The following is a 21,677-nucleotide window of genomic DNA, read 5'->3' as shown; positions in this document are numbered from 1 at the left end:
TAATAAAGTCAACACAGACATTTGTCTTACTCAATACAGCACCTCTGGAGTAAGGAAGAAACAAACTTTATAGGAAGCTGGACTCCGAATGCTACAAGGAACATAAAACGTAATTTATTTAACAACACATTAAAATGACACTTGTGCACAGCACATACATATGAGAAATAAAAGCATATACTTGACAGACGTGTGGTTGAACACAAATGTTTTGTTTCCATTGTTAAGTTCATGTTGAGTCAGCATATGAGGTATATTTGGCAGTTCCGCTTTATTCTGTAGCAGTAAAAACTCATCTGGGGCACTGTATCCAGTTCTGAGCGCCACATTTTAAGAAGGTGAGATTGGAATGGGGTCAGAGAAGGCAAAGATGGTCAGTGGTGTGGAAAACAAGTCCTGTGAAGAAAGATGGAAGGAGCTTGGGATGTCCAGAGAAGAAAAGGCTGAGGCGGACTCTTGCAGACTGTGCTGAGATGGCTTAAGTTAGAGGATACTTCTGGTTGAGCCTTAGAGGAAACTTCTTAACAGTAAGAGCCATCCAAAAAACGAAGGATTTCTTGCTCCCTAGAAGTCTTCAAGACAGCCACCTGTTGGAGATATTCCAGCTCTGTATTTCCTGCACTAAGCAGGAGGTTGGCCTACATTACCCCCTCAATGATTTTATGAAGAGTACGCAGTGGTACCTCAGGTTACATACGCTTCAGGTTACAGACTGCGCTAACCCAGAAATAGCGCTTCAGGTTAAGAACTTGGTTTCACGATAAGAACAGAAATTGGGCTCCGGTGGCGCAGTGGCAGCAGGAGGCCCCATTAGCTAAAGTGGTGCTTCAGGTTAAGAACAGTTTCAGGTTAAGTATGGACCTCCAAAACGAATTAAGTACTTAACCCAAGGTACCAGTGTACCCAGCCCAGGTGCTGTGTGATAGGTAGCTATCCTGTTTTGCTTGTTCACAGACTATTTTCTGTCCATAACTAGACACTGTTTCCTCATTTGTGTACAGTGGTACCTCAGGTTAAGTACTTAATTCGTTCCGGAGATCCGTACTTAACCTGAAACTGTTCTTAACCTGAAGCACCACTTTAGCCAATGGGGCCTCCTGCTGCTGCCACACCGCCGGAGCACGATTTCTGTTCTCATCCTGAAGCAAAGTTCTTAACCTGAAGCACTATTTCTGCGTTAGCGGAGTCTGTAACCTGAAGCGTATTTAACCTGAAGCGTATATAACCCGAGGTACCACTGTATTTAAATCCTAGATTTATTATTTTGTGTTTCACACTGAAGGATATTATCCCATTTGGCCCTTGCGTGATGCATAATATGCTGGTTTTCACATTTCGAACAAGAGAAGTGCGAGACACCATTTTATTTCTCACCCTTTGCCTTCTCAAAAATGTCTGAATTTCTTCTACATTCACCAGAAGTTTACCAACTGACTATGCAATAAATGCAAGATACATCCGAGCCATTCAAGTCTACCTCGCTGAGAAGGACATAGTTGGTGAGAGATACAGGATCTTTCAGTGCTCAAGAGGTTAAGCCAAAAAGCTCCATGCTCAGAGACATTTGAGATAAGCATAGAACAATTCAGAAATCCTCGTTAAATATCTGATGCAGAAGCAAATACCTACAGAGCACCCTTTGTAAATAGATTGTTCGTATAATGATAATGTTGGTTGATGTACACATCTAAGCAAATCTAGGGGACAAATTTTCAGATGGTGTTAATTGTGGATCTTCATGATAAAAACTGGATGTATTTACAATTTTGTCATCAGCTTTCTTTCCAGGCTACATGATTAGTATTCAGAGACTCAAAAGCACTAAGAGCTGCTGTTCCCTGCAGGACACACGTTAATTAAAATAGTATGTGTGCTCCATGCAACAATTCTTCCACCATATCACCTTGAAGTCTCAGAAAGTATTTTCCTGGCCACAGCTTGATCATTCAAGTCACTTTATCCCAGTGCTGACAGCTTTACAGGGCTAGGAGGTTAAAACAAGGGTGTCCAAACGTTTTTCAAAGAGGGTCAGATTTGATGAAGTGAACATGTATGTTGACCTTTTTTTAGGGTTGAAGTTCTTGAGCGTTTTTGGGGGGATTGAGGTTGTTGAGCTTCTTTTTGGATTTCCCCCCAAAGTTGTTGAGCTTTTTTAAGGATTGAAATAAACTGTCGCAGGGGCCAGATTAACCAGATTATTTTCAGTGAATCCAGGGACACTTTTGGGGTTCTTTTGAAGCCGAGTAGCAACAGGGAGTCAGTAGTGGGGATGGTGAAGCAAAAGACCTTCGGCCCAAGCACACATGCATATTGTATAAAGGTACAAAGCCCTTCTTTTGCACCCTGTGAAACATAAATGCACAGAGTTTTTTTTAAAAAAAACTGGGCAATGGTGTACCACCCGCTCGTGACTCCTTCCCTGTAATGGTTATAGGGGTTGCTCGTGCGTAAGTTGCCGCCACTCCTGGCTAGGTTACCTGGTTAAACCCTTTCTGTCTGGACAGCCCTTCACTTCGTGGCTGTTTCAGTCGCTAGCAGCCTCCGTCAGTGGGCGTTTCTTGAACCTCTTCCAGCAAAGAAGTTCTTTGACGCCAAGTCTCCGCCTACTCTCCCTGCGTGGAAGTCTTCTGCGCAGGGAGGGTGTGGGCAGCGGAGGACCCGTGCTCTCCCCGCTAGTCTCCGGCGAGGAGTCCTGGAGCCCCCTCGCCGATTCCCCCATCTGCCCCCCTTTATCCCTGGTGTTACGCTGATTTCCTTCCCCAGCCAATGAGCTGCCTCTCTCCCTGCTGGGCCCTTCTCCAGCATTGCTTGGGAGCCTTTAGCTCTGATGGCAGTTTCCTGACATTCCCCCTTCTCCCTTTTGACAGATCAGGGGAGGCTCAGGAGTCACAGGTGGGCGGCTGTTGCCCAGGGACCAGTCTAGTAGCGTAGTTGGCTCTGGCTGGCTTCAGGAGCTGCTCGCTGCTGTGGCGCAGGAAAAATGGCGGGCACCACGGCAGCGAGCAGCTCCTGAAACCAGCCAGAACCAACTGCGCTACCAGGCTGCTGAGGCTGCCACTGCCACGTTTCCCAGGACAGATTTGCAAATCTGCAGACATTCCAGGGACAGAATTTGTCCAGGCACAGATTTACAAATCCAGGGACTGTCCCAGGGAACCGGGGACAGCAGGTAACCCTAGATTAACCCAACCTGCAGGGCGGATTAGGCCCCCGGGCCGGACTTTGGACATGCCTGGGTTAAAATAAATACAGTCAGACCTTGAAAGTCAAACAGAATCCATTCTGGAAGTTCAACTTCCAAAACGTTCAAAAACCAAAGCGCAGCTTCTGAAGGTCCTGCAGCCAATCAGAAGCCATGGAAGCCCCGTCAGATGTTCGGCTTCCAAAAATAGTTCGCAAACCGGAACAGTCACTTCTGGGTTTGCGACATTCGGGAGCCAAAACGTTCAAGAACTAAGCTGTTTGAAAACCAAGATTTGACTTTAAATGTCTGAATTCCTTTCAGGATATACAAATGCAACAAAGGTTTTTTTTTTTTTAAAAAAAAAAAACAAAATCTATGTATACTTGGCAAGCTTGCAGCTTCTGCATGGACACCTTGAAGACTGATAGAAGGCTACACATATAAGCTACTACTAAAGTGAGACAGCTCTAATCCATCCTATGCTTCAGCTGTTTCCATGTAGTTCAGGTCGCCTCTTTTGTACGTGTGATTCATAGAAATAGCTGTCAACTTACAGATTTGAAAATAAGGGACCAGCAGCCTTGAAAATAAGGGACCAGCAGCCAAAATAAGGGACCTGCAGCCTCACCTGTTCCAGGCACTCCAGTCTTCCTGTCCTCCTGCAGTCTGGTCAAACTCATGCTGGGTACCTTCGAGAACACTGTCCAACCAATTTTGTAACCAGAGGTTCAACTGAATAGAATCTGAATCACATGCACCACAAGGCCTATGCAGCCTCAATTTAAGATGGCTCCCCGGCCTGGCTTTGCACTGCAATGTTTGCAGCAGCACGTGCAACAAAATGGCGTCCAGCATTCAAAACCCCCCTCAGCTTGCATTAACTAGCCACACACAAGGCATGCAAGCTCCACCCCCCAGTCATTCTTAGACTTCTTATTGGGTGAGCAACACAGCCAAGCAACACAGTTGGAGCCTCCCTCCACCCTGGTGGGCAGGGAGGGAGGGAGAGGAGCTGCTTCCTTTGAAATTTAAGGGACATCATTTAAGGGACATTCATCAATAAGGGACAGCAGTGGGACATGGCGCTGGAATAAGGGACTGTCCCTTCAAATAAGGGACACTTGACAGCTATGTTCATAGAGCTAAGCATTCACCTTGCTCACTTTGCTGGATGTGAAACCTCTGGTGAGATTGCAAAAAAGATTAGGTGTTCTGGCTTAAGATAACTGGGTAAGTAACTAAGCAAGTGATTATCCCAGAACTGACATTGGCACTCCTTTCCATTTTCTGAGCAGGGCTGGCGAATCCCAGATGTTACAACCCCCCGGTGGAAAAACTGTTTGTGCCAGCGCCATAAATGGGGGAATAACTGGATACTTTTTGCTGAAATACTGTTATAATGGGCTATGGCAGTTGGCCCTTGGCAAGAAATTGGCACAAGAATGCAGGGAACCTTCCAGTAGTGGTGGGGGACCAACTCTGTCAACTCAGTGGTGATCTGGCACCTGTTTCTCTGCTTTATTAATAAATTAATAAAGGGGGATTTTGACAGGAGGCCACTCTCGGCTTCCTTCTCATTTTGATGTTTCTTGATAGTCTGTAACTTCTGGTGTTTCTGTAGTGAGTCTTTTATCAGTTTCTCTTTCTGAATTTTATAGAGTGACTCTCTTCTTGTCGCTTCTTCATTATGGTTTTTAAAAATGACAATAAAAACAGTTGAAAAAGAAAAGACTAGTTTTGCTCTTGGTTGCAGATGAGACGGAACAAACATCTCCCTTGGGAATATGATTCAGTTCCTCGTGTTCTGATAACAGATTATAGCTTCACATTCCGTATACCTGAGGGTAAGACCCCTTGAATTCAGTAGGACTTGCCTCCGAGTGGACACGGTTAGGATTGGACTGTAAATGATGTTTCAAATTTAGGAATGCCCCCCTCTACTCAGGTATCTCAAGGCTTCTGGTCATAGATATTTATAGTGTCTATTGACTTAGGGTATCTTAAAATACTTTTTAAAAGGATGTGGCATGACTGGCATTCTGGAGAAAGGTTATATAAACAGATGAGTAAAGTTGAGTGGCCTCTACTGGTCTTCAAAGTAAAACGGATTTCACTCAATGACTTAAAATAAGATGACTGCCTCTGGGATTTTTAACAAGCTAGAATATGCCTCAGAATCTTCTGCAACATGCACTGATTCCACAGCAGAAACGTCAGTGGCTAATAATGTATGCTAAGTAGGAAGTCTGAAAAACACTTCTCTGTGTATATTAGTTTTATACATGTTATCAGTTATATACTCCAGGCTAATATTCTGATGCTTAAAGGAATGAACAGTGGCACGATATATCATTTATCTGCTTCTGTCAGTATGTGTTCCAACAAATATCCAAAAGTTGGCAAATTTTGTCAAAAATGTGTCACAGCACGGTATCATAGCACAAACAATGTTCTAGCAGTGCAATCATATGTATATCTAATTAGAAATAAGCATCACTGGCTTCCGTGGGACTTACTCACTGGTAAGCATGTATGGTGGCCTTATTTTGGTGAATGCATAACTAGAGTATGTCAGCCGGCCTCCCAAAATTGTCCCCTGGACCAGGGACTAGATTTGGGGGAGCCAGGTGGCACCTGTGGGTGCATTGCTGCCCTTGACAACTACCTCTGGTGCCCGTGAAGTCTCTGAGAGTCCTCACTCCCTGCTCAATGTCCCCTTTGTTAAGAAGTGGTGAGAATAGCTTACCACCACTTGAGAAGAAGGAAGGTGGGAGACTTAGGTTCTTCCCAACTTTGTGTTTCAGCTCTATGGGCTGGATTCATCTAAGCAGGTGGGAGCCAGTGCCCCACAAGTCCAAACAGGATCGCCCTCTTCCTCCCTTGCTCCCCCCCAGCTGGCTCCAGGGGTCTAGAGAATACCCAGAACAACAGATGGACGGAAGAGAGGGGAGACTGTACCCACAAGCAAGTGGAAATGCTTGTTTGATGGCACGATTGAAGGCTTCCCCAGCAGAGTGCTTTTCAAGACTCCGATTGGGACCACAGAAGCTGGATTTAACCTGGAGTGACCAAGAGGGAAGGGAGGACCAGGAGGGATCTGGGAGACTGGGGCAGGGGGAAGAAGGGGGCTGTGTCAAGAGTCAGGAGGAAAAAGGGCACGAATTACTGCATGTGCACTCATGCACACATATCCAATCTTGTAGAATAAATCCTCTTGATACCGCTCAATATTTTTACATGTTCGCCCACCATCAAATCACATCTCTCCTCTGTCTCCATGGACAGATTGTAAAATAAAACCCGGACAGGTTCAATGTTTTTCGGCACTGCCATGGTGCAAAAGCATAGATCCAAGGCACAGATCCAAATGGATCTACATTACAAACGATTATTGAAATCCACCATTAAGACATAGGACAGGGCGTGTCCAACTCAGTTATTACAGAGAATCATAGAAGCAACACTTAGGGGCTGTGGGGGCTTTGGCCCAACAATAAAATATTTAAGCACAAAGTTGATGGGCGTTTCCATTCAAATGGTGTGTGTGCATTGCATCATGTGATTGATTGTGCAGGGTGGGGCTTACCTGGGCCCCCATAATATTTCATTCAAATTGGCAGCCCTGCAGAAAACTAAGTTATTTAATGTTATGTTTATAGAATCATAAAACTGTAGCGTTCGAGGGGACTCCAACCGTCATCCAGTCTGCAATCCTGCCTACAGCTATCCCTGGAACTCGAACCACCAACCTTCTGGTTAACAACCAGGCACACTCACCCATTGCACCACAGAAGGGCCATTATGGTAGACCCACACCAGGATTTCAGAATGCTTACGCTAAGCACAGATTAAAAACTTGACAATGGAACAGTGAGTGGAAAGAAAACTGAGTGTGAACACAGCCTTGATGTACACACAATAGATGGACACGGCAAGGGGAATTTTACAAGGAAGAACACCAGCCTGCAAGCAGCTGAACTCTATAATAAACAGGCCTGCCATACGTCCGGGATTTCAAAGGTGGAATTGACGTCCGGGGTGTGGGGGTGGAGATTTCTGAAAGCAGTGCTTTGCCCTGGATCTTAGGTAAGTCAAGATCTTGTCTGAAAAAAGCTCAACAGCATTTGGGTTTTCCTAAAATAAGCTCAACAACTTTCGAGGTGTCCTGGTTTTTTACTTTTTGAAATATGGCAACCCTAACAATAAACCAGTTCTTCTGCAAAGTTCAGCCTAAATCAAGTTCTTATTTCTTAGAGTCCCGGGTCTCTGAACACCACATTGATCCTCACCACTGCCTTGTGTGAACAGCACACCCAGCAAACATCTAGAGTTGCAAACATAGCAAGTCTTCCCTTTAAGAAATCCCTCATAAAGGTTCAATAAACTCCAGGCATCCTGATAACACAATTTGGAAGCCTAATATAATGAGCTTGATCTATGAGAAGATTGTATGCAAATGATTGAAGTGGGAAGTAACTGAAAAACGATTCATCACACTACTAAAAATCTCAGAAATAGGTTTGTTTTCTGTTGAAGTTACACTGAAAGAGCAGTAGTTGTGGCAAGTATCCAAACTCAGCTAGACCCCAGTTCTGCAGCTACAACGCTGATTTGCTTTGTTTGCTTCATGTAAATGCAAAAATTTCACCATTGACATAAGTAGACAACGTAGTAACTTTTGGATAAATAATTCCTATCTCGAAAGGAGTTGTTTTGAAATCGGTGTAGAAAAATTAGTGTAATGGATCCTGTACAAATGATTTCACCTATATATGCATATATATATATAGTAACAAATGAGTGAATATATATTCTTTACCTGGGAGATGATTCTCATGTGCAAATTGAAATAGGGCTGTTTAAATGCATTTTACTCTGGTCTTCATAATCTGGGTAAAAAGTGTGTGACAGTCTGAACAAGCGAGACCCTGCTTCCTCTTTTGGCCCTCCCATGTTTGCTGAGTGCTATGTAAAAGCTTTTGTACATGGCTGATTCGTAGGCATTGTAGTTGTTGGGAAGAAGAGTTTCTTTGAATTTACATTCGTCTTGAAAAGTTGCCTGAATAGAAAAAAGAAAGAAACACAGTGTGATTGCAACATCTGCTCACATTCGTCATTACATGTTGCCTGTACAGTTCCCTTCATTTCTGGAATACCACCTTTAATCTGTTTTGCTTCATATTGTTTCAAGGTGTATACAGGTAGATAGATAGATGAATCGATGGGAATGTATACATTAATTAAATAAATGGGAATGTGTGTGAAAGAGAGAAAGGTAAACGGCCAGTTCCTGTGGTCCATGCCTTTATTGCTACTCTCCTGAAAATACTCCTTCTAAACAGAGAAGGTAGAAATAGCAAAACTGATATTCTGACAGGAGTGCAGGTGTGTTCTTTCCAAGGCAGAATAGAATGGTAAAATTACTTCCCTTGATTTGAACGCTATACTTCTGTTGATGCAGAAGTATCAACAAGGAGCAAGACGGTCTGAACATAATACACCAATCCTGGTCTGACTGTACTGGCTACCGATTAGTTTCTGGGCTCAATTCAAAGTGCTGGTTTTGACCTATAAAGCCTTAAACGGCTCAGGACCATAATACCTTAAGGACCGCCTCTTTCCATATGAACCTACCAGGACCATGATATCATCTTCTGTGGCTCTTCTTTGTGTGCCTCCTCCTCGAGAGCTCAAGAGGGTGGCAACACGAGAACAGGGCCTTCTCTGCAGTGACTCCCCGTCTGTGGAATGCTCTCCCCAGGAAAGTTCACCTGGCGCCTTCGCTATACATCTTTAGGCGCCAGGCAAAAACATTCCTCTTCAGCCAGGCCTTTTCAGGGGGGAGGGGGCGAGATATGGTTTTTGTTTTGATTTTATGTAAGTGATTTTTAATGTGAACTGCCCTGAGACCTTCAGGTATAGGGCAGTATAGAATTTTTTTTTAATAATAATAATGAAAAAACTGGCAAGCAAGGTGTTCCCCATCTTACATTGGCACAGCTGGTTATTCCTCAGTGCAGAGCCTTACATTTGTCCCTATTGACATTCATTTTGTTAGCTTGGGTCCAGTTCTCCAGTCTGCTAAGGTCATTTTTCGAACCCTGATTCTGCCTTCTGAGGCATTAGCTACCCCTCCCAGTTTGCTGTCATCTGCAAATTTGCTAATGAATGTTAGAAAGATGCTGGAATGAACCTACATGGTCTTAGCAGAAAGGTTATAAAGAATTAAGTTAAAATGGATTGTTATTGGGTTAAAGTGTAAAATTTAAGGTTAAATAGCGTTAAGATAAATTATGGAATAAAATCTGAGAAAGAGAGAAAGGACTTGCTGAAACAATTATGAATTAAGAATACAAAAAGGGAGGCATGAGGAAGTCATGGAAATAAGTAAATGAAAGATAAAGATATGAAAATACTGGATGTTATTGTTTTAAAATGTTATTGCTTAGCTGTATTGTTTTTGGGTTTTCTCTTTTTTTCTTTTTCTTTTTTTAGCATTGTATTTTCCTGTATTTTTGAAGTATTGTAATCTTTTCTATTATTATTGTCTGTTTTTCTTTTTGTAATTGTTAAACTTTAATAAATATCATCTGCAAATTTGCTGAGCATCCCCTCAATTCCTCCGCCCAGGTTGTTTATAAAGACGTTGAACGACAATGGGCCCAAGACAGAACCCTGTGGCACCCCACTTGTCACTTTTGTTTGTTTAAATCAGAAGAAAGGAAGCTGAAACAACCAGTGACAGGGTTACTGGGACCAGGGATGCCCATGCTAGCTCAGATGCCAACACTGGGCCTCTTTGCCACTGCTCCCATCCAGAGGAACACCTAGGGTCCTTTGCACCCTTGGCAAGATCTGTTTCTGTTTCCATTTCTGCCATGGTGCAAACAGGATGGGAAGCTTCCGTTGGGAAATTGTACGTGCAGCTACTCCCACAGAGTCAATTAAGGTTTGGCAGACAGCCAGAAGGCAATCTGAAGGAGTGAGTCTGCCTGGTGATAACAGAGGCATGGAGACAGCTCCCTGATTGGTCAAGCTCTTTCAAGGGAGTGATAATGGCCTACTAACTGGAATGTGTTAGTTCAGAGTTCAGTGTTCAGAGTTCAGTGTGTCAGTGAGTGTAGGAGTTGTGAGTTGTGCCAGAGAGAGCTAGCAAAAGATCCGTGTTCTGCTCCTGTAAATAGTCCACTGTCTATAATAAACACATAACTACAAGTTCCTGGTTCCTGCTTCGTCTATCCTGTCTGCAGCCAAGTCGCCAATTGCTTCCGTGGATTTTGCGTGTACTCTGCTAGGTCTGGCTAAGATCCTGCAACTAGTCTGAAAGTTGCGAAACACCAAATAGGTTTTGCCAATAGCTTCTCCTGCTGTGGCAGCCGCAGCCAGTGGAAGAGGAAGCCTCTCGGGCACCTCGGGCAGCATGCCCAAGGGTGGGGCAAACCGCCCATAGGGCGGGGCGCGGCACCCATAGGGACGGGGTGTGTGGCGCCCATAGGGACAGACAGGGCGCGTGGCACCCATAAGGAGGGGGCACAGGGCACCCATAGTCACAGCGCCCTTAGAGAGGGACGGGACAGGACACCTGGTGCCCTTAGGGACGGGGCGTGCTGCGGGGCCTCAGCCGCCCTACAGCTGGGGGGGAAGGCAGTGGGTGGACAGTGCGGAGCCTGCGGGCGCCGAGATGTGTACCTCATGCGCATTGCAGGCCCGCCATTTTGTCACCTCCTGTCAGGGTGAGACCAGGGCTGGACTGCACCCCCTGCAGCCCACCTTCCTACGCCCCTGGCCACAACGCATTACCACACTCATATGTGTGATCCACTCCATAATCTAGTTGAGATTCCTGCATTGTTGGGGGTTGGACTTGATGACCTCTGGTGTACCCCGGGCCTGCATCCCTAAGCAGGGGCCAGTTTTGCCACTCCCTAGGTACACCTTTGCCCCCATCAGCTCCCATTCTCTGGTTGAACATTTGGAGTTAGGGCCCTGGATTTGAGCCTTAGCTGTAGCACTGCCTGCGTGTTGTATGATGGTGTGGAAAATATTTTATGCATATTGTATGCCATGCTGGTGGTGACAAAAGCTACTGGGAGGGCCTTTTATTGGAAATGTAATAGCTAGTAATTAAATGTTAAGAAAAACCTGTTCAGAAGTCCCAATAACTTTTTGAGCACGGAAGACCATGGTAGTATACCATAGAACAGACATGTTCAACCGGTCAACCACGATCGATTGGTAGATTGCTTGCTGGGGTGCCCCTTGTTGATTGTGGGATTATAAAAAAATGATTGCCTGGGTTTTCCTGATGGATAACTCCAACAACTCTTGCCTAGCCTTCCTGAAAAAAGCTCAACAACTCTGGGCAATGCTCCCCCAAAAAAACTCTTGGCAATGTCAATGGGCAGATCTCTGCCATTTTTATTATACTGGAAGTAGATTGCAGCCTCTAGAGGGTTGGACCTGCCATAGAATACTGCATTTTTCACTCTATAAGACACACCAGACCACAAGACACACCTAGTTTTTGGAGGAGGAAAACAAGAAAAAAAATATTCTGAATCTCAGAAGCCAGAACAGCAAGAGGGATTGCTGCGCAGTGGAAGCAGCATTCCCTCTCACTGTTCTGGCTTCTGGGATAGCTGCGCAGCCTGCATTCGCTCCATAAGACGCACACACATTTACCCTTACTTTTTAGGAGGGGAAAAGTGAGTCTTATAGAGCAAAAAATACGGTAGATCAGAAAACGGTGGCTTCGTGTATTCCATTGCCCATGTAAATTAACGGTTCCGATGAGTGCAAAAGGCAGACCAATGGTTGGCTCAGGGATAGGCAACCTAAGGCCCATGGGCCACAAGCGTCCCACAGGGGTCATTTAACCGGCTCACAAGCCACCCCCCAAACTGAGCCACCCGCTTGGAGAGTCCCCACCCGCTGCGCTAAACCAGCACAGTGCAGCACAGCGGGGGGACACGCTTCCGCAGTGCTGGAAATCGCGTCTGTGCATGCTCAGATGCCGAATATCACATCTGCACAGAAGCAGATGCCGGAAATCGTGGCTGTGCATGCTCACACATGCGCACGATCTGCCCCCCCACGGAGGGATCTCCACTGGGGTGAACCAGCCCAGGCGAGGTAAACCTTGCAGACTCCTGTTGGCTAATACAGCTATCAAGGTAACTTGCATGTGTGAATCAGTGATCATAGTTGTAACGTCACAGATAAAATTCTGTATCTCCTGATGCCTGGGTGAGCACCATAGATTAAAAACACACCAACACCAGTTTCCTTTGAGCTTCCCGCTATGCATCACAAATATGTTTTGAAACTCTCCCATGGTTTTGAAAGCAGGTTGGTGACATTGGTGGTCGCTGTTTGAGAAACAGCTCACACATGCAGCTCTGATTCATCAATTGACAGTAAAAGCCATCAACATACAGAGATGGGAAAACTGCCTACAAGGCAACATGAGAATCAGTCCTAAAGTTACACAGACTACTGTATTTTTTGCTCTGTAAGACACACCAGACCACAAGACGCACCTAGTTTTTGGAGAAGGAAAAAAAATATTCGGAATCTCAGAAGCCAGAACAGCAAGAGGGATCGCTGCGCAGTGAAAGCAGCAATCCCTCTTGGCTTCTGGGATAGCTGTGCAGCCTGCATTCGCTCCATAAGACGCACACACATTTCCCCTTACTTTTTAGGAGGGAAAAAGTGAGTCTTATAGAGCAAAAAATACGGTATATCTTGCACAATAAATACAGTTAATTTGGACCAACTAATCTCATGCATTTTGGAATGCCAGTGAATGCAGATCTTGACAGGAACGGATACTTTTTCAAAGGTGAAAATATTCAAGATTTCTCAGTAAAACTCATAGCAGCATATTAGCATTCCCTCGACTGAAAACAAGATTGTAAGACTACTCACCGTGCCGTATAATTTCCCTTTGCTGTCCATTGCAATAAAGAGTGCACTTTTGACACCAAACAGACTAACCACACCTCTCTCTACTGTTGATATTTCCAAGAGACCTAAAGAAGCAGACAAATGCAATGGAGATTGAAAGCCGCTTTTTTTACATCTGCTGAAGGAACATTATTAAATATAGAAACCCCTATTTTAAAGAGTTATACAAAATTTAATTGAAAACAATAACTTTTGTGCAACAGGTTTTTCACCTTAAGAAACTGTACTCTAAAACCAAATTTTTAAAAAATCAGAAATAGGCTGGTCCACAAATAAATGCATTTTAGTCGATCTGCCTTTTATAAGTGAATAATCAGTTAGATGAGGAATTAAATCATTTGTGTCTGCAATCCTCTGCACACTTACCTGAGAAAGCAAGTCCTACTGAAAGGAATGGAGCTTCCTTCTGAGTAGAACCCGACAGTTAAGCACCTTGCATTTCTCATTGATTTCAAGGGAGAGGCTTAAGCTTAATTCTTAATCAAAGGAACACTTGTCTGTTTAAGTGTGGCTGGACTGTGCACTAAATCACCACCCTATTTTAATTCTAGTTCTTTTCTGTGCGTCTATACAAGAGTGTGCCACACACCAGAGGTCAATTCCACTTAGAAGAGACCCCAAAACAACACATTGAAGACTGAGTGTGAATAGTGCAACAGAATGCTAACTGCCTCCTATTCCTGCATTTCAGGGGTTGGGCTAGATGACCCTTGGGGTCCCTTCCAACTCTACAATTCTACAATTCTATTATTGGAAGAGAAGGCTGAAAATCTGAGAAGAGAGGGAATAGAACGGAATGGCTGGGAAGGAGAAGAAGAGAGCCAGAAAGAGAGAGAGCGAGAGCGCACAGTCTCATTGTCTGGCTAGGTAATTTCCTGGTTCTCACTGAGAAACTATTCTTAAATGTTCCCAGGGAAGTGAGAGTTGCCCATAGAAATCAATGGAGTAATTCAGTATATTAACATAACTGAAGCTGGACAGTGTAACCCCTTCCCCCCAAAAAAACCCAGCCCAGTTGGTGTGTGATAGGTAGCTATCCTGTTTTGCTTGTTCACAGACGATATTTTCTGTCCATAACTAGACACTGTTTCCTCATTTGTGTATTGCCTTTTGAGCAACATTTTAAAAAATGTCTGCGTGTACATAAATGTACATGTTCTTTAGGTTTCTGTTCCTTCTTCCAGGTCTCTAGGTGTAAAAGCGCTCATGTGTGTGCATCTTATCTCTAGTACACAAGTACACACAGGGATTCAGACTACCAGCACACTGGTTTTCCTTCCATTCCCCCTCCCAAGCCATCTGTCCCAACAGTAAATGTGGCTCGATATGTTTGAGTGGCAGATTTCCTGCTACTGCCATCAGATCCATTGTGAGATAAAAGATTATTTTTTGCATTCTTAATTTGTTAAAAGAAAGAAGGAAATGATTGTTTTCAATCTCGTAGCACATCTGATACAGGACATATTGTTCCAGAACATATACATAATCTATCCAGCAGGAGGAACGAAATGGAAGGCTTAAGTAGTGATTTCTTGGTGTGATAATAGGTGCGTTAATATCCCTCTCTTTATCTGTGGCGACGCTGCCGTAATGTAATTGCTGGTTCAGAGCCAGCAAGCCTGCATTTTTGGCAAACTCAGAACTTGCAGCAATGCATTTAAAACAAACCATAAATATAATTCCCACTCAGTTCTTCGACTTCCAACCCTCTGAACTGTGATCTCCACAATGTAGATCACAAAATGAATGATGAAGTCATTTTCTATACTTCGTAACCAATTGCTGGCATTATTTTTCAAAGCAGTCTTTTAATTTTCTGGATTAAAATCAACAACCTATATTCTTGCCATGAAAGCCGTCTTTTAAGATTTCTCAGTATCCCCAACTTTTTCCCAAACATCCCGTACATACAGGCTGCAAGTCTATTTACCTGCAAAAAAGGGGGGCAGGGGGGAAACAGGAAGAGCATCTTAAAATAAGGGAGAGAGAGAGAGAGAGAAAGATCCCAACCTCTTTGCTTTTTCAAGGCTGTAAAGTCAAACCAACTAAAAATAAGTTGGTATCTAATTTTGTCCAAGTATTCAGGACATGTTTCAGCCTGGAGTTTTTGGGTGCTGATTGATCCTGAAACATTTAAAAAGGCCACAGAACTACTTAAGACTAATAATAATAAGCAGTAGCTTTCAGGTTCTAGGTAGGGTGTTAGAAATCAAGTCAAAAAGTGATATCAATTCCACCATTTTGCATTGTGATGCAGTTTGCAACTCACTGTATTGGTTTTCAGCATGAATACCACTTATCTGTCCATCTGGAAATATCTGGAGATGAAACCCAATGCCCACGTTGCAGTAAAGCCTCCGTCGTCTCTTGATTCCTAGCAAATAGTCAGTCTCCCAGTTGACTTCAGATTTCTCCCCTGACATTCCAGCAAGGGACCTGGATAAGATAGACTCCCATCCTCTGTCCAACAGGGTGCCATTTGTTCTGACGACAACTGGGTAGGAAAAGAGAATCTCAGCCAGAAAGCCCAGGAGAACAAAAGCAGGGAACGTCAAGTGAATGCTGGCTTCGTAGGACATAGTGATGAGAAGCCTTTGTGCAATAGCCATCCGTTCACCTCCTGGGCACGTGGTCAGAATTAATGGCCCTAAAAATACCACCCTTCTTGTTTTTCTCCCTTCAGCATGGTGGCAGTGGCTTATTTTTGGAAAGCAGAGGAAGATTTTGGACATGAAACTAAAGCCCAAGAGCAGTTGGGTCAGGGAGAGAACAAGAAGCCTGTTGGAGACCATGTTTTGAATGTTTCCTGCTCTCCAGTCGGCAGCATTCTATATTTGATTGATCTATTGTTACTCCGAAGAATTGATGCTTATGAATTACGGTGCTAGAGGAGACTCTTGAGAGTCCCATGGACTGCAAGAAGAATAAACCTATCCATTCTGAAGGAAATCAGCCCTGAGTGCTCACTGGAAGGACAGATCCTGAAGCTGAGGCTTCAATACTTTGGCCACCTGATGAGAAGAGAAGACTCCCTGGAAAAGACCCTGATGTTGGGAAAGATGGAGGGCACAAGGAGAAGGGGATGATAGAGGACGAGATGGTTGGGCAGTGTTCTCGAAGCTACCAGCCTGAGTTTGACCAAACTGCGGGAGGCAGTGGAAGACAGGAGTGCCTGGTGTGCTCTGGTCCAGGGGGTCATGAAGAGTCGGGCATGACTAAACGACTAAACAACAACATCGTTATGTTAAAAGGGAGACCCCACCCTGCAGTATCGATTTGGCATCAGTGTTCTGCCTAAGGGTTACATTCGTGTAACTCTTAATCAGCGGAAGCTCCTCTGTTGAGCAAAGTGGGGTGTAGCCCTACAAAGATTCTAGTCCCCCCAACCTCCGCAGCCATGGTCCGGTCTCCTGACACTCAGGCATTACAGTGTATTAAAGCATTTCCTGGACTGAGAGGCTTCCTCAATATTTCTGCCCATCTTCTCAGCTTAGCTGATCAAAATAATCAACCTTGAGACGTAGGCTGACAGTGAGTTGCCCAAGGCAGCCCAGGGAGCTTCACAGATGAGCACCTTTTCCCATCTGTAGAGGCAGGAGAGCTATTAGGATGATAATTATTGGAAATTCCAATGGGTTTCCAGACAACACTGGGGGATTTCCCAGCTGATATGACTGATGCTCCTGTCAAAGCCCCAGCCAACCTCTGGAACATCCGAATGGCTCGGGCTGTTGACACCATTGCCCCGAGTGCCTCCTCCCACTTTGTGAAGTCCCCTTGGCTCCTTGGTATAACCCAGAGTTTAGGGCAAGGAAACAGGCTGGGAGACAGCGGGTGGCGCTGTGGGTTAAACCACAGAGCCTAGGACTTGCCAATCAGAAGGTCGGCTGTTCGAATCCCCGCGATGGGGTGAGCTCCCATCGCTCTGTCCCTGCTCCTGCCAACCTAGCAGTTCGAAAGCACGTCAAAGTGCAAGTAGATAAATAGATACCGCTCCGGCGGGAAGGTATACAGTGTTTCCGTGCGCTGCTCTGGTTCGCCAGAAGCGGCTTAGTCGTGCTGGCCACATGACCCGGAAGCTGTACGCCGGCTCCCTCGGCCAATAAAGCGAGATGAGCACCGCAACCCCAGAGTCGGCCACGACTGGACCTAATGGTCAGGGGTCCCTTTACCTTTACCTAGAGCTTTCCAGGGAGTGAGGGGCTTCTTACAGTCTGGCCTGGAGGTGGCGGGACTGACGGTCGCTTGCTGATGTTTTTTTTGCAAAGCATTTTGAGGATAAAATCCCTTACATCACCAGGACTTGACTCCATTGTTACAGCAGGTGAATCTTGAGAGGCAACGCGAGAATGAGCCTTTTCTGTGGTGGCTACCCTGTTAGTGGAATGCTCTCCCCTGGAAGGCTCACGTGAAGCCTTTGTTACATATCTTTTGGATCCAGGCAAAAACATTATTATTATTTATTAAATCTGTATACCACCCTTCATCAGAAGATCTTAGGGTAGTTCATAGCATAAAAATACAAGATAAAACATAAAACATTCCTCTTCTCCCAGGTTTTGACAAATCTATGGCCTTTTAATAAGCATTTTGGGTAAATTGCTTGTCTAGCATAACGAGACCTCCATGCTGCTTCTGAAAATCACTGTTCCTAAGCTGATTTCTCAACAGAACAGGCTAGATTTCAAGATGGTATCCAAGATGGTTTGAACCAATGATTCTGTTTCTATGGCAGTCTAGGAGGAGCTTGAGCGTAGAAACTCAGCGACTCAGTTGGGGGTTTCGGGAGTGTATAAAAACAACAATACACATAACAAATGGGTCCCAAAATATCAGTTCATTTAATCAATTTTGAAGGCCCCATATAATATCAGTAAACCATATTAGTGCTTTGAGGTTGTCTTGCCCTATAAAATATTTGAATTACATACTAAATTTGGAAACAGAACAATGTTTTGAATTCTCCTTTATAAATTTAATGTCATGCTTGCTGAAATTTATATCTCTATCTATCTATCTATCTATCTATCTATCTAATCTATCTATCATCTATCTATTATCTCTCTCTCTCTGACTTTCTATCTATTTAACTAACTAACTATCATCTATCTATCATCTATCTATCTATCTATCTATCTATCATCTAATCTATCTATCTATATCTATCATCTGTCAAATTGAGTCCCAATGTTTTTTGTCTGGTTTGCATGACTTATAGGCTAATGTGAGATATATCAGATTAAAATGCAATGTAATGACTATAGGGCTGCCATATGTCCAGAATTTTCCCAGACATACCCAGGATTCGGCTGTATGGCAACCCATATTGGAAGTGCCATTTTTGGCAATTGGGGGGGGGGTAGCTCAATTTCTGGGGAGAAACCTCGGGAAAAAAGGATCAACAACTTTGCCTAAAAAAGCTTTCTGAAATGTGACAACCCTAACTTATGAAGATGTTTAATATGCCACAAAAGCTTTTAAGAAAGAACTAATCAATGCACAGAAGGACGGAACAATTAAAGGGAATGATCCACATTTACACAGGTAGCACCAAAGAAGCATTTCTGCATGGTAATTGTACTTTCTTGAACAGCTGGTTTTGCAACCTCACACCATGACATCAAGACAAGCCTGACGAAAGGATGAAATATTATAAGGATGCGGAGTGAGACCTTTTTTCCGGTACAGCTCATAGGATTAGGTAACTGCCATATAGCAGTCTTGATACGATGCAGGAAGGTGTCAGCTTGGTTGCAGAAGGCAGGGGTTCTGATTTCTTTCCAAATATCGAGTGCCTGGTCGTCTGTTGTTCCGATACTCCGCTCCAGCTCAAAACAATCTGCAGTCAGTTCCTTGCTAGTTATGTGGAACACAAATTTTAACAGTTCCAAAGCTACAGGGTGCAAGTAAGTATTCCAGGTTACTAGATACTGTTCTGTTATCAGTTTGTCTTTTGATCACGTTACTATTTGCATTGTGTTAACTTTGTATGATCTTGGCCCAGTACGGTGATTTGTGAAAAGGTTAGTTTTCAGTTTTCAAAGAGCAAAGCCGGGAGGATGGGCAGAAATCTCTGCTTGAGAGGGATTGAGTTTCCGGTTAGCAAGGAGGAAGACTTAAGGCTGAGTGTTAGTCATTGTAGTGTAAACTGATTCTGAGCAAGTAGTTTAGTGGATACTAGAAGTTGTTTTGACTGTTCTTGTTTTGATTGCCATCCCCCCATCCCTCCTGAGGAGATGGACATCCTTTTCTGAGGTCTCCACCTGCCAATCAAACTCCATCCTCAATCAAATCCCCCAGAGACAGCCCCTCACAGCTGATTCAGACAGAGTATTTGCCTTACTTGTTTGTGCTTTGTTGGTTGATGGCAGCCATTTTCAGGCAGAAACCATGGAGAGAGATCAGACAAATCAAAGAGCAGGAGAGAGGGATGATTTTATTTTTTAAATTGGTATAAAACCTACTAACCGGCTTGCTTGGTAGGCAAACAAGCAAACTGATGCAGAGCTCACCTTCGTGTTTGATTATTGCAGCATCGAACAGAGGATGCTGTCTGCAAAGTCTGAGGACTGGAACATGTACTTCCTATTTTATGTTGCTCTAGCCATCAACCCACTTGGTGCACAGAAGTGGTGCACTAAGGAAAGAAATGTCTCTGTGCCCATTAACATAGCTGTTAACTGTGCACTGTGCAATTCTAGAGTCTGCCTTTTCATGAGCTTCCTGAAGTTGCATAACACCAATAGTCTAATTGGCACCATGTTCCTTTTGTGGGAATGTTCAGGGATGCAGGAGAGGATATATTGTCTGATTATATCCTTATCCAACTTGTGTTAACAAGTTCCCCAATTTCAGCAGAGTAAAAATTCCCCTTTATTTTAAGTTTGCAACTGCAGCGTTTGCTCAGACTCGCTAAAGTCTCTATAATAACTATTCTGGTAATTTCCCCTTTTTCCCTCATAAAATAGAAGAGAGACGACACAGTCCTTTACAAAAGTATAAAAAGAGTTTACTCACATTCTGTTCACAATCAGATCCCAGAAGGCAGACAGGCTTAATGAAGTAACATACAATTGGAATCTATCTTATAGGAAGATAGTCCCTTTGTCCTCTCTTGGCTGGGAGCCAAGAGGGCATCTTTCACTGAGGAGAGATGGAAGAGAAGGAAGAGAGCTGGAAGAGAGAGATGGCTGCCCTGCCCTTTGCTTTTATCATTACCTGCACAGGTGAGGCCACACCCACCTCTAGTCACATGAAGAGGAAGTCTGTCCCAGCCCAGAGGGAAACAGGAAGTTTACCTGCTGGCTGGACAAACATCCCTCCCCATGTCTAAACATGTTCACTCTAGGAATGTTGTAGTTGACTGCTCTTGTGTTACACTTCCCACACCTTACACCTTGGAATCCTTCAGCAACGACAACATTGAGGGTCTCCTATATCAATTGAGAAACAAAGCAAGCAAGGACTTATTCTCAGGCATACAGGGAAGCTTCCCCAATTATTTGTCAGGAAGGACAACATGAATACAATAAGGTTACCAGACATCCCCGTTTCCCGGAGGCAGTCCCCGGATTTGCAAATCAGTCCCCATACAAAATCCATTGAAGTTGAAAAGTGTCTCCGGATTCATTGAAAAAAATCTGGTAACCTTAGCATACAACAGTGTGTGGAGGTATGCATGGATTTCTAACAAATACAAGCCTTAACTGACTTTCATTGGTATCTGCCCTCCCCCTCAAAGCTAACTTGAATATTGATCCTGTGTTTTTCAGTTGAACAAATACACCAGCGAGCTCCCCAAATGTGTTAATTTTGGGTAAGCTGCAACAAGTTATCACCATTGCCTGCAAACCAAACTTGAGGAGTCCATGTCATGTTCCACCTTGAAATAAGCTTCCTGCATTCATGTCTTTCTCAGTATGGATCGCAAGAGAGATGTGGCTCCCAGCCTTGTGAGCCGTTGTCTACAGAATGTCCTTATCAGCTTGGAATTACTTTCTTCACTGTCTTTGATAGCGGCACAAGTCTCTGTGGGTTAAAGCTATATCCTATTAAAGTATACAGTGGTACCTCAGGTTACAAATGCTTCGGGTTACAAACTCTGCTAACCCGGAAGTAGTACCTCGGGTTATGAACTTTGCCCCAGGATGAGAATGGAAATCGTGGGGCGGCAGTTAAGAACGGATCTCCGGAATGAATTAAGTTCATAACCTGAGGTACCACTGTATTCTGTATGCAAACCATTGTGCAAGGTGCACAAATGTAAGCAGCAGTTGGATGTTTTGGCGTTTTTTATAAATAATTTTTATTGAAAGATTTTATGTTACAAAAAACAATACAGCCATACTGCCACTAAATATAATTAAGAAATACAAATTACATACATCTATATTTAGTTTGTTATTTGTTATTTACCGTCTTATTTCCTCCCAAACATTGCATACAAAAACACACATATGTGCAGACACCCACACAGTTGAATGTTATGCCAAGTACATGTGCTGGAAATCCTTTTACACTGAGCACA

At 43.9% G+C, this 21,677-nt stretch overlaps 1 protein-coding gene across 2 annotated transcripts; it reads right to left on the bottom strand.

Annotated features, from left to right (window-relative positions):
* Positions 1-208: 208 nt before the first annotated feature.
* FGF6 (fibroblast growth factor 6) lies at positions 209-16,220 on the bottom strand. Of its 2 annotated transcripts, XR_014564206.1 has the most exons (4): positions 15,420-16,220; positions 13,112-13,215; positions 8,004-8,243; positions 209-396 (listed from the first exon to the last, which is right to left on the bottom strand). XR_014564206.1 is itself a non-coding variant. In XM_083738946.1 (3 exons), exons 1-3 carry the CDS (start codon positions 15,940-15,942, stop codon positions 8,067-8,069), a joined length of 804 nt encoding a protein of 267 aa, XP_083595072.1. In that variant the 5' UTR covers positions 15,943-16,220; the 3' UTR covers positions 4,324-8,066. The 2 variants fall into 2 exon arrangements, 1 of the variants encoding a protein (XP_083595072.1); XM_083738946.1 differs by lacking the exon at positions 209-396 and having other exon boundaries at positions 4,324-8,243.
* Positions 16,221-21,677: the final 5,457 nt, after the last annotated feature.

This window comes from Podarcis gaigeae (genome assembly GCF_964106915.1).
Source record: "Podarcis gaigeae genome assembly, chromosome: 5".
Taxonomy (NCBI): Eukaryota; Metazoa; Chordata; class Lepidosauria; order Squamata; family Lacertidae; genus Podarcis; species Podarcis gaigeae.
Note: the sequence above shows the minus strand (reverse complement) of the source record. Positions and strands in the feature narration are given on the sequence as shown.

Excerpts from the sequence above, each read along its gene's own strand:
- FGF6 (XM_083738946.1), bottom strand. The coding sequence starts at position 15,942 with ATGGTCTCCAACAGGCTTCTTGTTCTCTCCCTGACCCAACTGCTCTTG. Across the intron at positions 13,216-15,419 it reads TCATGCTGAAAACCAATACA|GTCTCTTGGAAATATCAACA; the intron begins GTGAGTTGCAAA and ends CTGCTTCTTTAG. Across the intron at positions 8,244-13,111 it reads AAGGGAAATTATACGGCACG|GCAACTTTTCAAGACGAATG; the intron begins GTGAGTAGTCTT and ends TTTTCTATTCAG.